At 35.3% G+C, this 17,068-nt stretch overlaps 1 protein-coding gene across 1 annotated transcript in view; it reads left to right on the forward strand.

Moving 5' to 3' along the window:
• The first annotated feature begins 4,134 nt into the window (after positions 1-4,134).
• LOC134839881 (glyoxalase domain-containing protein 4-like) overlaps positions 4,135-17,068 on the forward strand; it is a 36,216-nt gene continuing 23,282 nt past the window's right edge. Inside the window, exons 1-2 of the mRNA XM_063855509.1 lie at positions 4,135-4,233; positions 9,299-9,348. Of these exons, the coding sequence (XP_063711579.1) occupies positions 4,135-4,233; positions 9,299-9,348 (149 nt within the window). The remainder of the gene's footprint in view (positions 4,234-9,298; positions 9,349-17,068) is intronic.

Genomic DNA, 17,068 nt, shown 5'->3' on the forward strand with positions numbered 1-17,068 from the left:
TGAACATCAGTTATCAATTACATTTTTGATTGCAGCTCGAAACTTTCCCAGCATTACAAAAAAAACGTGTGTGAAAATTTGATTTTTTTAACATTTTTAAATTAGATGAAACTATTGGTTAAATGGCAAAATATACTTGATCAACATTTTATCCCTTGCTATGTCATTGATTTTATACGGAGACCCAATGTGGTTATTATTCGAAAATTAACTCACTTGCAAATGGACCGACCGCGGAAACAAAATTAAGGCATATAAAAAATTACAGGCGGAGCGAAACGGTAAACAGCGAATGTTCGTTGTTCAAGGATTTTTTTCTTTCATGGCTTTTTTTACCCTTCCGACGAGTACGGGTATAGCAACTGGGAAATTGACTTTTTTCCCTAAATAACTTTGCTTGTATAGGGCCAAAGCTTGCTTTGTAGGTAGTCGATACAAGACTTTTATGTATGGTTTTTTACTAAATACTTTTTGTCTGTTTTTCAGTTGTTAAGTGTCAGTTTTAATTCCTTCGGCTTATTTACCTAATATTTACACTTGCGATATGCAAGAATATTGGGATCGGGTACTATACTTTTTTACCGTAAACAACTACTTTTTATGCCCACAGGATGATCTCCATTTTCAGCATATTAGCGTTTTGAATATCTGTCATATTCGAAATTTGTTTGTTAGGTTGGTTGTAATTTAACCAACTTATTTTTTAAAACTTAATTTTTCTATTTTCCGTTTTCTCGGTTGAATACGTTTCGGCCCATATTTCGATTTATTGACGTGAGATTGCGTCCTTTATTTTTTTCTCTTTATTGTTTTTGCCTCTCAGTTGAATAAGTTTAGGTGTTTTTTATATCGGCTTATATACCTCATATTTTGTCGTTTGATGAGCGAAAAAAAATTGTGTGCGTGTGTGTGTTGAAGGGGATGAGGCTTTAGCAACTATTAATTAGTTTTTGAGTCTTTTTATAATTTTTCTCTCGGTTGATAAGTTTCGGCCTATTTAATATCGGCTTATTTACCTTATATTTTGTCGTGTGAAGAGCCAAAAATTTTTTGTGTGCTTGTGTGTAATGAGGTTAATGGGGGATAAAAAATTTTATTCTTTCTTAAGTCTTTTATTTTAGAATTTTATAGGCTTAAAGGATTTTTGTCTCATGTATTTCGGCTTTTTACCGCTTGGCTTTTTTGTTCTGATTCTATTTTTACCTTCCATTGTTTTTTTGTGAAATTTTTAACATGCTTTTATTCGCATTGATATATTTCAGAATTTCTGATTTTTTAAAAGATTCAGTGGCTGTTTTGTATCATATCTCAAGTAGCGCGAAGCTCGGTTTCGCCTCTGTGATTTGTTCATTTCCAATCGTTTTTGGTTTATATATTGGTTCAACTTTGACAAGTTATGTTTGAAATTTTTAATGGCTTTTCCGACTTTTTATTGAATTTTGAATTTTTTTTCTCGTTTTTCTCTTTTCCAAGTTTTTGTTCGATTATTTTCCTCGATGCTTCTTGAGTGGGCTGCTGTTCTTATCCTATTAGTCCTTGTTGTCATTAGTCCATTCGCAATTTTATCGGAATAGTTTTCAATCCGTTTTTGCGGAGTGTTCAATGCTATCAGACGACAAAATACCTTTTTTAAAAATGTTTTCTCATGGCTTTCAGAATTTGTTTATTTCAAATTAACGAATTTAGTTTATTTTCGCTGTTAGTTTTTAGTACTTTAAATGTTATCTTCTCGGTCTTTCTATTAATTTTTTTCTTCGCAATTTAAGTGTACACAACTTAAATGAAAATAGGTGTTTCGTTTTTATACTTATCAACGTTTTCTGATAGCAAAAAATTTATATAGACGACAGCTTTTTCGCCAGCATCAATTTTGTCTTTCTTTATATGTTCAGAGCTTGTTTTCATCTTGATTGATCGTGATGTTTGAGAATTTTTGGCTGCTAATTGATTCAAATTATTGGCATATAGATTTGTTACCAATTTGTTTCTCTACATTTTCTGCTTTTAAACAATTCTACGTTTGATTTTTTATGACCATTCATCCCTACTTTGTCTAAATAGTTGCCGCTCGGTAATTTTTTTAATGCTTTTTCAATGCTGTCTGTTGTGTTCAGTCACATGTTTTCGTCAAAATTAGTTTCATTTTGAGACAAAATTATGAAAGTTTTGTCTATTGTTTTGGCGTTTTTTTCCTCATTTTTTGTTGGCTTTCAGTTTCGCCTCATTGTTCAAGTTTTGGATTTTTTCTTTTCAATAAAGGTTTGTTCTGATTTTTTCTTCGATGCTTCTTGAGCGGTCTGCTGGTATCATATTCTTTTTAGCGAAGGTAACTGAAGTCATGAGTTCATTCGCAATTTCCTTGGTATAATTTCCAATCGTCAATTGATTTTTATTTTACTTTGAGTGCTTTTTAATCTATATGTTTTGTAGAACGATAATTTCTCTAGCCGAGAGACTTGTTTTTAGGAGGTTTTAAGTGCTATAAGATCACAAATTTCCTATAAGTTTTCAAGCAATTCTTTGCTCGTAATTTTCAGAATATGTTTATTTCAAAATAACAAATTTAGTTTGTTTAGCTACTTGTTTCTAGTCACTTAATGTTTTCCTTTCGTTCGGCTCAATGCTTTCGTTAAATTTGTAATTTAAGTGTTAGCTGGCGAAATTAAATTAAGTATTTCGTTTTTACACCACCTAAAGATTCTGATAGCGAAAAAAATTGAAATAGACGACAGTGTTTTTGTAACCTTTTTTTTTATAATTTTGCTAATTTGTTTCGTCTGTTTGTTTGGACTTAGTTCAGAGTAAGTTTCCGTCTCAATGCCTTATGATCTCTGAGAGTTTTTGTTGTTCATCGATTCAAATTAATGGCAGATGGATTTTTGGCAAAAATCAAAAGTTACTTTTTTCCATTGCTGGCTATTGTGTTTCGCCACAGATTTTCATCAAAATGAGTTTCGTTTTAAGAACAACATATGACATTTTCGGGTGTTGTTTTCACGTCGTTTTTTCAAAAATGAATTGGTGGCTTTCTGTATCGCAAGTGGCACTAAGCTCAGCTTAGCTTATGTGTGTAATTGTTGCAGTTTTATGGTGACTGTGTGACCTTTATCTTTACATTTTCTGCTTGATTCTCTCGCTTGGAGTTTTTAATAACATTTGTTCTTGTTTGTCATAGTTACTATTCGGAATTTTTTTTTTGCTTGTCCAATGCTGGCATTTGTGTTTTGCCACAGGTTTATATCAAAATGAGTTTCGTTTTTAGAGCAACATATGAAATATTAGGGTTTTATTTTACGGTTGTTTTTTTAAAAGATTTGGTGGCTTTCTGTATTGCAAGTGGCGCGGAGCTCAGCTTAGCTTCTGTGAGTAATTGTTCCAATTTTATGGTGACTGTGTGCCCATCATCTTTACATTTTCTGCTTGATTTTCTCGCTTGGAGTTTTTTAATAACATTTGTTCTGGTTTGTCATAGTTACTGTTCGGTATTTTTTTGCTTGTCCAATGCTGGCTTTTGCGTTTTGCCACGGGTTAATATCAAAATGAGTTTCGTTTTTAGAGCAATATATGAAATATTCGAGTCTTGTTTTTCGGTTGTTTTTTTAATGATTTGGTGGCTTTCTGTATTGCAAGTGACGCGGAGCTCAGCTTAGCTTCTGTGTATTTTTTGCAGTTTTAGTGTTACCTTTTGTGCTTTTTTGCGAACTGTAGCTTCGTCTCTCTTCAAAAAAAACTCTTGGAAATTATTCTCTTTCTAAAGTATTTCTGCTAATAATATTTGAAATTCCATTGTTAAAAAGAAGGCAAACTTCATTATCGAACAGCAAAAGTGTAAAGGTCCCGAAAAACGTGATCGAATTCTAATTTCCTAAAGGGAAATTAATTATCAGATTTCCCAGTGGAGTAAAAGTTTTACCCATTGATCCAGTTTTCTCAAATTGGGTTATTTTTAACAAAAAAAATTCTTTCATAATTTGTTCTACAAATGCAAAGAGATTTAAGGCCAGCTATTTTTTTCTTCGAAATTTAAATGTTGAAGATTTTTGAAAAAACAAGTTGCTTTTTTTCAGTTTCCTTGTGTTCATTACTCTTTTCCAACTGTCAGTTGGCAATGTTTGAATAATTTTCAGATGCAATATGGCTGGCGGGGTGTCTGGTCGCGCTCTGCATTTTGTGCTTAAGATAGGAAACAGGAAGGCCAATTACGATTTCTTTACCCAAGTTCTGGGTATGAAGGTTGGTAAATCACGCAACAATTTTGCTTCTTTTCATCGATATGTTCTCACTTAAAATTTTTCAGCCGAATCAACTTTTTATTGGATCAAGTCCGTTCTATTCGAAGTTTGTATTTAATGTTGGTTGTTAATATACCAATCTCGACTTGGTATACTTTTTTTGATGTATTTGGCTGAAATTGTGGCAAAGGACAAGGAGACGGATCTGATCTAAACAGTGAACTGAGTAACGAACAAAACAAATAAAATGCATGCATTTTGGGGGAAAGCGAACACATTTTTATACAACTTGATTGTCCAAACATCGAATTAAAACATCGGATCAAAATTTTCTTAATTGGTACCTTGAACCTGTTTTGTTTGCTTTCCTGTCTGATAATTGTCTATTAAGTTCATTGTCTGGATAAGCCCCGTCTATTTGCCATTCACCGAAATAGTTTCAGCTTAAGGGAACTATTTTGCGTCGTTTGATGAGCGAACTAAATTATATTTTACTTGTGTTTTTTCGGTTTTTATGTTTTTAATTACAATTGTGAAAGCAAGTTTCTTCTAATCTTTTCTTTTCGGTTTTTATGTTTTTTATTACAATTAAGAGAGCAAGTCTCGGGAACTAGATTTTGTAATCGGGAACTAGACTTTTTTCCCATAAACAACTTTTAAACGTTCGTAATTGAAACTGATGTTGCTTTGATATCGATTCTTAGCAACTTCCAGGCCCTCTCAAATGGCTTGGAGGTAATGTAGCACTCTATGACCGGGGTTCGAGCCCCGGTCGGACCTTGTTTTTTTCAATGTCCGAAATGGTTTTTTTTGGGAAAAATGATTCGTTGGACTATAGTTTGTCGGCTTATGTTTTGTGGCCTTAATTGCCACATCACGATTTTTTTGCGTTGTGAGCATTTTTATTCTAGTCTCAGGTGTCGTTGATTTACATTCAATGTTTTGAGACCACCCCGCGAGCTCAACCCGAGAGCTCATATTTTTTCGTTATAGTGAACTTATTTTGCATCGGTTTAGGAATAAAAAATGATTGTTCTTGTTTGAATAAATCAGATCGGTTGGTTGTATAATACTTCAAATTTAATTTTTATAATCGTTCAAAAATCTTTTATAACAATTTGTTTAGGTAGTTTATGTTTTCGGATCAATTGGCTCTTAACCACGTGGTGTCGGCCTAGTCAGCGCTCGGAAAAAACTGAAAGCTTGTTTAATTCTAGTGTTTGTGTCGTTATAGTGAACTAATTTTTCATCGGTTCAGGAATAAATAATGATTGTTCTAATTTGAATAAATTAGGTCGGTTGGTGGTATAGAACTTCAAGTTCAATCTTTTTAATCGCTCAAAAATTTATGTTTTCGGATCAATTGGCGTCTAACCACGTGATGTCGCTTAGTCAGCGCTCGGAAAAAACTGAAAGCTTGTTTAATTCTAGTCTTTGTGTCGTTATAGTGAACTAATTTTTCATCGGTTCAGGAATAAAAAATGATTGTTCTCATTTGAATAAATTAGGTCGGTTGGTGGTATAGAAATTCAAGTTCAATCTTTTTAATCGCTCAAAAATTTATGTTTTCGGATCAATTGGCGTCTAACCACGTGATGTCGGCTTAGTCAGCGCTCGGAAAAAACTGGAAGCTTGTTTAATTCTAGTGTTTGTCGTTATAGTGACTTATTTTTCATCGGTTCAGGAATAAAAAATGATTGTTCTCATTTGAATAAATTAGGTCGGTTGGTGGTATAGAACTTCAAGTTCAATCTTTTTAATCGCTCAAAAAGTTTATGTTTTCGGGTCAATTGGCGTCTAATCATGTGGTGTCGGCTTAGTCAGCGGTCACAAAAAACTGGAAGCTTGTTTAATACTAGTGGCTGTATTTTTCGTCTGTTTTTCTGAATTTGAATTTTCCGTTTTTCCAGAAAAGTGGTTGATATTTTTCAGGTGTTTTTGAAGACAACACTTAAAATTGCCTTTTTTTATTTTCGCATCAATTGATACCTATCAACTTTTTGTTGTTGTTTTAGTGAACTCTCGGAACTTTTTGAAAGCTTGTTTTTCTCGCCGTTTACTGTGAGATTTATTTGTTTCGTTTTTCCAAAAAAGTTGTTGGTTTTTTGTATTTCCACGTTTTTTTTTTCGTTTTAGTTATTTGCATCTTAATGTCTAGTTGGCAGTGCTAAGCTTTTGTTGTATCGCAAATGATGCGGAGCCTCGCTCCGCTTCTCCGTGTTATTTTTATGTCGAGTTATTATTCAATCTCTCGATTACATTGGCTTCACCTCTTTGGTTACCCAACTATAGCTCACAGTCAATTGTTAGAGAGTGTTCACAAATACATTTAAGAAATTCAGAAATCACAAAATTGACATTAATATCTTGACAGTTAATGATCCTTAACATCCTTGAAGGAGCCTTTATTGTTGTCCCTCGCAAGTTTTACGGCGGGTCGAGTTGTCTTTTACCGCTATTTTTATCACGCTCGAACGCCCTGTATCGTCAGGCCCGGTGAAGGTCTCGATAATTCGTCCGAGTGGTCAGATGCCACGCGGAGAGAAATCTTCCATTAGAACTTTCTCATTATTGGTTTCCACCAGGCTCTGAAACAAATTCGCCATCGCTGATTCTGCAGGCGATTTCAGGGAAAATGGGCTTAGTAGCTTCAGGTCAGTACTTCCTGCCACTCGCTTTCAAGACCTAGATGCCTGCATTGACTACATTTGATCTTTTCCGATTGCTGAAAATTCATCAACGACGAAGGACTATATCTGCTTGTTCACGTGCTTCACAACTCGTGCTATACATTTGAAAACTAGAGAAAACCCCGCAACGGGCGGTTGCGTGACATCTTTTCGCAGATTTATAGCACGTCGAGGCTCACAGCAATAACTACTCTCGGACAACACTGCAAGTTTTATCGGAGCAAGCAAGCTGTTTAGTTCAGAGCTAGTTTCATTCGGAAGAGAAAGCAAGCTATTAACAGGATCAAATTATAGGTTGTAATATGAACCTTCATTCTGCCAGTCAATTTGGTGGTAAGTGGGAGAGACTCGTTCAGATGATTGAACGAGTTTTCGTTCCGAATTTTGGGAAGGTCTTTTGAATTGACGGCCATTAACACATGTCAACTGCGATCTCACGGACGAACCTCCGTTGACGCCAAAACAGTTGTCTACACACCACCAGTGGCCTTCAGTGATCAACCAATCAGCAAGCTGTCCTCAAAATCTTGGAAGTTTCTGAAGGAAAAGATGCATTGCGTCTGGCGCCGAAGGCTGAAAGAATAGGCCCAAACATGTATCCGGTCCACCAAATGGTCACAGTCAGAGATTAACTAGATACTTCGTATCAATATTGACTTTATTCCGCGTGGAATCTGGTGGTTTATCGAGACTTCCACCGGCCTCGACGGCAGAGTTCGTTCGTGCGTGTTAAAAATAGAGCTAGGTAAAATAACTAGACCTGCCGTAAAACTTGCGCTAGTAGCACTCAGGGAAAGTAAAAAAAGTTCCTAGAGGATGTTAAAGATCATTAATTCTCATGCAGTTAATGTCGTTTTTTGAATTTAATTGTGAACACTCTAACATTTGACTACACGAAATTCGTGGGTAGCCAAAGAAGAATTCGAGTATTGACTAATGACTCGACACATCCTTAAAAATTTCGTTTCTGTCTCGTTACTTTTGAACTTCATTGAAGACAATTCGAGACAAATATATGAAAATTTCGGTTCATCTAGTTTTTTTGACGTTTCAATTTTTTTGAGACTAAGCGACCTTCGTCTTCTTTTTTGTCAGCTGGTCTGTCATGCCATGTGTGTGTCGTGACACAAGTGCCTCTGTGATGATTGTTTTTAGTGTTAAACCCCGGTTTTAAATTTTTAGTTTTTTCAGCTTTTTCTGTATTTAACGAGCTCAAAATCAATCAGCATGAACGAATTTATTAAAACTTCAAGTGCAGCAAGTGCAGGTAGGGTTCTTTCTTTGCCCAATGTCTGTCTTGTGAATTTTTTGGTCAAGTAATGCAATGGGCCTGTGCGATATAATGGGCCTGTGCGAGCTTTAAGGTTTGTGCCTCTGTTTTTCCGGTTTGCTTTTCATATCTGCCTTCCCTTTTAGATTGTTGATCTATTCAGCTTCTTTCAAGGTTTTGAAATTTTGATTTATATTGACCAAATTATTTTTTAAATTCAACAGTTGTCGGTTTTCCTGCTTTAGCGCAAATATGTGTCGGCTTAGTAGCAGCCTTGGCTTGTTTTTGATGTTGATAAATATTTAAATGAAATTTATCGGCTTCAGTGTTTCTGGTCGTTGTCTTGGTTTCAAGCGTGCTGATTTTTGCTAATTTAACTGCTAGATTTTTTTCGGTTTGTTTTTTGATGTTCCGACTTTGAAAATAGGAAGGAAATTTGTATTCGGGTGTGTTTTAGTTTTTTTTTCTTTTTGACGCAAAATCTGTTATCACAAATAATTATTTGAATGGTTCGAGTGATATTTCATAATATAGCCCTATCAGTCGTGATTCGGACATTAAATTAAAAAATGGTTCCATTATCGAGAAAAATTGGTTTGAAGTTTAGTCTAATTTCGAGCTAGCAACGCATCGAACGTTCTTTATGTAAAATTCATGAAGTAAGTCAAATAAATGGTTTCAGAATATGACTAATTTCGAGCGAGTAACGCGATCGAATAACGTTCGTTACATTAAAATTAATAAAATGGTCAATTCAGCTAAAAGACTTAATTTTACTAAAAGTAAAACCTGTTGTAGACGCTTCATTTAAAGCTTCCTTGCCAATAAATGTTTTCTGAAAAAATATTTAAAAGATTGCGCAAAAAGTTTAAAAAGTAATTTTCTATTTTTACACGCGTTCGTATACTTTTCTCATCACACCAACCACACAAAAAAACGACACTTAATTTAAGAAAAAACAGAACAACTTTTTCTGTAGTTTTTTTAATGAAAAAGTAAAACAAGAGTCGTGATTTTTTTTCATCGCAGGTGTTGCGATGCTCAACTCCACCTCTGCATGCAGCTCTGCAGTGTCATAAATTGCAGGAAGCTCTTATTTTTTTCAGATTTTGAGACACGAGGAGTTTGAAGAGGGATGCAAAGCTGCCTGCAACGGGTGAGCAAATAGTTGAAATACTGGATCCAGTGAACAAACTCACCTCTTCAGCAAATAAAGTAATCGATCTTGAGACTTTTATGCTAGACCCCATTTCTTGGTCTCTTTACACCTTCACCACGTATTTGTTAGGCTTGTATTAAAGATGCGATATGTACGTACGCAGTTAATTTTATTGCGCTCGTTAATTTGCTTACAGAAAGTAATAAAATTGGATCTAACTCAATTTTCTAGTTCTTTATTGCCATAGAACTCATTTTTCTTACTATTTGAAGAAAGTGAGGAATAAATATGTTTGATACTTTTTTATATATTCAGGCCAATTTTACAAAGAAACTTTAGATCTGGGAAGCTCAGATTGGCATGCGAGTGTGCTTGCTACTTGCAAAAATGCGGTTGTAATTAACCGAGACTTCAAATTTTAGTTTGATCCAAATTATCAAGTGCTTATCTCATCAACTTGGGAGGTTTTTTTGCGAGTCTGTGTTTTTTTTTGCGAGTCTTCCGGGGTCACTGAATAAAAAAATTTTTATCGTTGTTTATGTTCTCAACTGTAAAACCTTGAAGTTTTTGAATAGTTCGCGTTTTTCGAGATTTTTTGTTGCTGGGGAAGTTTTTAAATCCTGTTCACATTGCCTGCGCTTGCGTTGTGCAGACCGAACTAAGTTTTTCTATGTTGGGAGGGCTAGTTGGGTGGCAATGTCGTCTGTTATTGGCTGAATTGCGGTGAAGGCTGCGATGGTTTGGATAACACTATTGCACAGATCCTTGATGATTTTTGAAACTAATCGAGCATCGGGTGTTCCTGTAGGAATTTCAAGCCCTGGTTTCAAAAAATTTTTTGACCTTCTTATATTGCTGTCGATGTTAAAATCAAAAATACAGGAGACTTCGAACATTATAGCACGATGGTTCTGAAACGGTTAACGTGTAGGGCAGCTTGAATAAAGTACACGAACGTCCAAGTTGCTTCGAATTAGCATCATCTATGTTCTGTTTTAAACCCGTGAATGAACGATTATTTGTATTTTTTTTAATCCAAATGCAATTTTTTGGAGCGGTTAAAAGCATGAAGTGAATTAAGAATAGTTCATTTGGCCTCAATTAGTATACTTAACTGGAAATTTACTATGGTTGAAAAAGTCACTTAATATGAATTCAATTATCGGTCTCAAAGGGAGTCAAAATGTGGTGGGGTTATTTTTTTTACTGGGTAAGAAAAAACGGGAGTAAAAATAGGGAGTTGAATAACGTGGATTTGAAATATAAGACACCATTTTTCACGAAGCTTTTCTAATTGCTCACATAATTTTTAATGACTTTTGTTTTAAATCTTCACTTAAAAAGAGTTCTTGCCTTCAGTGTGCGAGCTCGACAAAATACTGATTTTCGTGCTATTTTAATGTCATGCTTACGTCTTTTTTGCACATCGATAATACGAACTTTTTCCACGAAAGTTTTCAAGCAAACCGTTTCAAAATTTAAAAGAGATTTGAAATGTTCGATCGTGATTGAAGTGAGAATCAAAACCCAGAATATTTTTCCTTGCGATTAGCAAGGGTGTTGCAACCGGGTACGAGACTATTTTGAGTTAGGACTGGAGTGTATAACTCATAGAGTAATTTCGGATAGGGTACACCGTCTGCTCGTCACGCTATCTTATTTTCGGCCGGATAGATTCGTGCAACTTCTTAGTCTAATACCGATCCTAATCTTACTCTTATACTATCTAGTCTCAGGTTGTTTAACTAGTCTCTGCTAGGCTCAATAGATCTAGGGTATACTGGTTTATTGCGGCTGCTGAAGTGCTCGGGAGAGTCCAACTAATTTCTAAGTTAAATTCAAATCTCTCTGGTGCTGAAATTACAAGTAACTTCAGCACTTACAAATAAGTGGGTTGTTAGTTAGATGGATCATGATTGGTTAATATTAAATACTTTACATTGGTAAAATATCTAAATTATCCAATCATAAAATGTAGTTTAGATCAGGTTCCACCCATCCGGGTTTTACAGAGTTTTTTAGAATAGTTCTTCTGCAATTCGAAGGATGGATGATGGACGTTGGTGTTTGGCGAACATCTTATTTCTTCTGTTTCCTTTTTATTAAAGAAGTTCCAGGAAGCTGGAGTTAGAGACATAAGACGTTGTGTCTTCTAGTGACAACGACTAAGTCTTTGCAACAAACTCAAATCTGATTTCAGAATGGTTGGCTATGTCAGGTTTTTCTGTTCTTCGTGGAGAACTTCTTTTGTGTCTGATCTAACTTGGGAATGGCGTGGAGATCAGGAGATCAGTGCGTGGAGGGGATGCCTGGTTACTCGGATCTGTACGTATACTTGAACATCGAGGTGGTCATTGGTCTAGTTCAATGAAGTCCTTTTCTGCGAAGTCAAGTCGTACTCTAAATCCTTTGAGTTGTGATTGTGGGTGGCATATCGATTGTGGTTGGTCATTCTCTCTCGAGTGTAGTGGGGTCGTTTTGTCTTTAGATGTTCGTCCTTGGTGTTGTATTCTGATCTATGTATTGCATAATGTAATTTACATTTTATAAAACATTTATTAGTTTAATATTTTTTAATTATGATTTTAGTTAGTTGTTTTCACAAAAGCTTTTTGTTTTAGTTCGGTTATTTTGAAGAGTTACTCACACTTGAGTAGCTCTTATTAAAAATAGTGGTGTGGTCACAAAGCGTGGATGTAGCGCGGTGGGTTAGGCCGGCTATAGAGCATGCTCAGGACGTCCTTCCTGGTGGGTTAGGCCAGGAGTGGGAGTATGATTTCATGCGGTTTTTGTGAGGGGTCCTGTTATGTGACAACGTTTTATGTTGGGTTTGTTGTGGTCTTTCTTATGTTTTGTTGGTTGTGTCCTTTTTTCAAAAAGCAAATTGTTTGTGGTATGGGTTTGTCTTTCGACTTTTTTGTGTTTTATTATTTCTTTCTTAGACTTTATAATAGTCCTCAAAAGAATAAATTATCCAGTTTTAAACTGGGTTAATCCGGTTTGGGTACCGTTGGTTTCCTTTTCTTAGTCATGCTGTTATTCTATGATTTGTGGTATTTAGTAAGCTGCGTTGGTTAGTTTTGTTTAGTATATGATTCCTTTCCAACCGGGTTAAAGGAAAGTTTGAAACATGTTATTATATGTTAGAGTTGTTGAGTGTGAAAACTTGAAACTGAAATTCATTATTTTAAACAATTCTTCGTGGGCGAGCTGTGCGAGTGTGGATAGAATTTCTGTGCGAATGAATGAAAATATCAAAAGGTTAGTACTGCAATTGCATTTTATTAATTTACTGCATAGAATTTGGAAATTTACTGCTAGTTATGGGGGAATTTTAAGTTACAAATTTTCATCATAATTAAATTTACTGCTTGTGGGGAAAATTTTAGAAATGAATTTACTGCATTGGTATTAAATTTATAAATTTATAAGTGTAAAAGATTAATAGAATTTTTGAAATCTGTTTGATGAAATTTGCGATTTTTATTTGTCTTTTGTGGTTTTTGTAGGTGATTGTCGGATGAAGGCTAAAAATCTAAAGAAAACATGGATAAAGAATGGTGAGTTTTTAATATTTTAATTAGTTAGTAATATTCATTTAATTCATACTTACCTGTTAGTCGTCGGGGAAAAAACCGTGGGGGAAGATGTCGTGAATTAGTTCTGAAGTTGTTAGTAGTTTAGCTAAGATGCGGATGATATTTTTAGTCTGAAGCAGTGGCCAAAGCAATTGAAGTGCCTTAATAGTGGTTAGTTCTTCAGTGCCAACTGCAAACTCATAAGGTGTGTTTTGGATTAGATTATATAATTTGTGATTGAATTTAGTGTTGTGGATGAATTCTAAAATTGGGATTTCTATAGGCTGTACAAACTCGTGCGGGATAAGGAAGAGTCGGGATTCTTCGGCGTTGAAGGTCTTGGTGATGGGGCAGAAAATGTACATTTGGGTTATGGGGTCATAATTACGAAGAATACCATGGAGGTTAGTGTCTTTAATACAATATGTGAAATTTAGGAAATACGGTGAAGTGTATTTTGAATTGATGAATTGAAAACGATGGTGTGGTTGTCTAGAGGGTGTGTGGAGGTCAAAGTGATTTTGGATGAAACGATAGTAACTGTATGTATGTGTTTGTTTAGTGCGCAACATAATATCATGTGAGCAGTGCAAATCTCTTTCGTGTGGTGCAAGGAAATGAAAGGTTAGTGAAAAGATTTGGAAGCGTTCTTTAAAACTTTCGTATGCTTGTGTGTTTGTTAGTGCTTCTGAAATAATGTGATCAAACTTTCGGTCGAAGATGTTTAGTGTAAATACATATGGTGTCTTGATGAAAAATTTCTCGGTAATTTGTGGATTAGCGAAGCGATCGTCGTCTAAGAATTGATCTTGGTTAGCTCTGATGATGTTGTGATCATAGTATTCGAGTGTATATTCGTTAGCTCTAGGTGCAGTGTGTATTTTTAGTGATTTTTTATATCCAACGTAAGTAAACTGTCTAGCGGTTAGTGGTGTAGTTAGTTGATATAGCATGTCTTTGTTTCGTTCTATATCGATGGAAGTGTTGGATAAAGGTAAGCAAAGAGGGTTAGTGAAATGATAGTATGAGGTCCAAGAGAGAGTGGGCATTAAAACGTATTCATCTACAAAGTTGCGTGTTTCGTTAGCGTCGTGAGGGGTATTTAAGGTGTATTGTGGAAACGAGGGTAAAGTGATAGCTAAAAATTCTTTAGTGTTAGTATGCTGGGGGTGGTTGATGTATTCACGGGCTGTTCCTGGTTTTGCTGGGAAAGGATGGTTGGGGAATTTTCTTTTAAAAGTGCGGTAAGCTCTATTAGTGTTTAGTGAAGATATAGTGGATGTGGATGATGGTGTTAATGATTCAGTATAATTTGAAGAGGGTGTAGGGGGATTGGATGAATTTGTAGTGGAGGAGATTTGGTTTATGGTCGGGGTGTTAAGGTGGTAGGGTTGTTGTTGGAGGGTAATAAAATTATCTAGCTCTGGGGAGATTCGGGGGGTGTCTGGAGAATGAGATGATTGGTCAGAATGGTATGAGGAATAGGTTGGGGTAACTTGGGAAGCATAAGAGGGTGTGGGGGTGATTGGGTCAGGGTTATTGGATAATATGGGTTGAAAAGGGGGTTGAGAAAAATTAAGAGAGTTATGAAAATTATTGGATGGGGATGGTTCTGAGTCGGCAAATTCATCGGGGGTTTCAATATTCGGGTTATTGAGTTGTGAGATGGAATATAAAACTGAGATGTGTGAATTAGTGTCGGAATTCATGCCTGATGTTACATTACTAGGTGAAAAATCGGGTGGCGGAAAAGCAAAAAGTGGTATTATTGGGATTGGAGAGGTAAGATTGGTTGGGTGGGAATTTGATCGGTGTAGTGATCCAAGTTGGCGGCTCATCGTGGGCTAAAAAAATGATTATTTTGAGACTGAAAAGCGGTGGTATGGGGTTGTTCAATAATTTGTTCATAAGTATTATCATCTTGTGACTGGTGTGTCATTATATGTTGGATGGGACTTTGTGATGTGGTGAGTCGAAAATTTGGATTATGTGTGATGGCTAAATTTCGAAAATTTCGTGGGACTAGGGATAGTGGATGGTTATTTGGTAGGGCTGGTAATTGTGGTGCCGTTGGCGTTATGTCTACATTGTTATGTTCTTCGTCGTATGTATTTTGTCGTGTTGCTATTTTTGTGTTATATTCTTTTATTTGTGCGTCTAAAAGAATTTTGTTGATAGATGTGGAAAAAATTCCAAAAAATCCTGCAAAGAGTATGCGTGCTACGCTTGCTTGTCTGTTTACTTGTGTGTGTATAGCACATGTATTGTAGATTCCTTTTAAGAGTGAGAAAAGAAATCCAATAAAGTTAAACATTGCGTATAAAATAGTCAATTTTTCTAAGATGTAGTAGGGCCATCCTAGAAAATCAAGGATTTCATTCTTGAGTGTAACAAAGCTAAAAATGTTGATTGGTGATATATCTTGGGGACGGTATTTTTCGCCGTTTAGATATATATAATCTTTAATGTCTTTAAAATATCCGCTATAGTCTTGTGTGTAGATATCGGCAAAACCTGCGGTTTCTGCAAGTTTGCGTAGATTTTGGTCAATTGATTGTCTTTGTATAGTGTCCATTTGTGTTAATAATTCTTGGAATTGTTGTGTTCTAATGTGATGTTGAATATCTGATTTTGAATAGATTCCTATTGATTGTAAGTCTATATTTGGGTTTCGAGCGATAGCGCGAATGCTTTCTGGTGAAAATTTTTTGAGTGATTGCATTAATGTGGGATATGGAGTGAGAAGATAATATTTATTTTCATCAGGGTTTAGTTGTACTACATTGTGGCTGTTTTCTGATCCACATGGGACTGCGGTATCCCAGAAATAGGTTCTTCGTGAAAGTGTATCCACGAAATGTACTTTATTCTTATAAAAGATAGGGATTCTTTTATAACATCGTTTATCTTCAAAAACGTATAGTGGTGATACTTTTTTGGTACAAGTATAAAACCATAAGATGTTTCCTTCGTAGTCTAAAAAATTTGATCTATTTCCTGATAATAAGTATCCTGCATAGGGTATTTTTAATACTGCTAGTGCAAGTGATTGTAATATTTGTGTTCGTTCTAATTCGCATAGTTGGTGTAGTGTTTCTAATTCGGAGAGTGACATTTCTTGAAAAATTCGGCTAATTGTATAATCTAGTTTCATATCTAAATGAATATCATAGTGGATATTACCGAAATATGTAGTATTCATTAGTGATAATTCTTGTAAGCGTGTGCTTCTGGTGTCATGGGGTTTTAGATGTCCACCAGGTTGTCCGTTGCTTTTTTCAAAATTAACTGGTATATAGGATGTTCCTTCGTTTGGAGGATGACCTGTGGCATATGGGTCGATTTTTACTTTTCCAGTGGTCATGTCGAATCCTTTTTCGTATTCAACTAATATTTCAGAGTATTGTGTTCTGTGAAGTGGATTCCTGTATTTACATGCAAGTTCTGTTTCTTGATATATTTGAAAACGTGTCAATTTATTTTCTATATTGTCAATGTTTCTAAAATTAGAACTTAGTTTTCGTGATGGATGGACTTGTTCATAAGGAATTGATTGTATGAAATATTTTTCGTGAAATTTTATCATACGAGCGTGTATTTTTGCTACTTGAAATGTTGTACATGTATCTTCGGGGAACCAAACAATTGTTGCTTGTGTTCTTGTTGTAGGGTCGCAATATCCTTGATCATTTTTACAAGGTAGTCGGATTCCTTGATAGATCATTGTATTATCAGATAAATCTCGTGTTAGTTGTATTTTTTCGAGTTGTATTTTCCAATCGAAAAACATTATTTCTTGGTATCCTTTATTTTTTGTGTCTGCTTTGCAGTTTGATGGGTTATTTATACCAATGTGTGGTATCCAATGTTTATCGTGTAGGTCATAGGTTAATCGTCCGTGTGCGCCGTTATACGGGTATTTTTCGTCTAGTTTTATATGTCCTTGGTGTCTTTCAAGTTGTGATTGATGTACAGAGTCTGGAAAAACTTGAAAATTAACTAACTTTCTTTGGGAGTTTTTATTTCGTGTGATGTTTAGTCTAAGTAATTCATTTTTACAATCGTCGGGGTTGAGATGTAAAAGACGTTCTATATTACTTTGATAGAATGATTCATGGTCAAGTCGGTTTTTGTTGCCG

Source organism: Symsagittifera roscoffensis, chromosome 1 (genome assembly GCF_963678635.1).
Source record: "Symsagittifera roscoffensis chromosome 1, txSymRosc1.1, whole genome shotgun sequence".
NCBI classification, from domain to species: Eukaryota; Metazoa; Xenacoelomorpha; order Acoela; family Convolutidae; genus Symsagittifera; species Symsagittifera roscoffensis.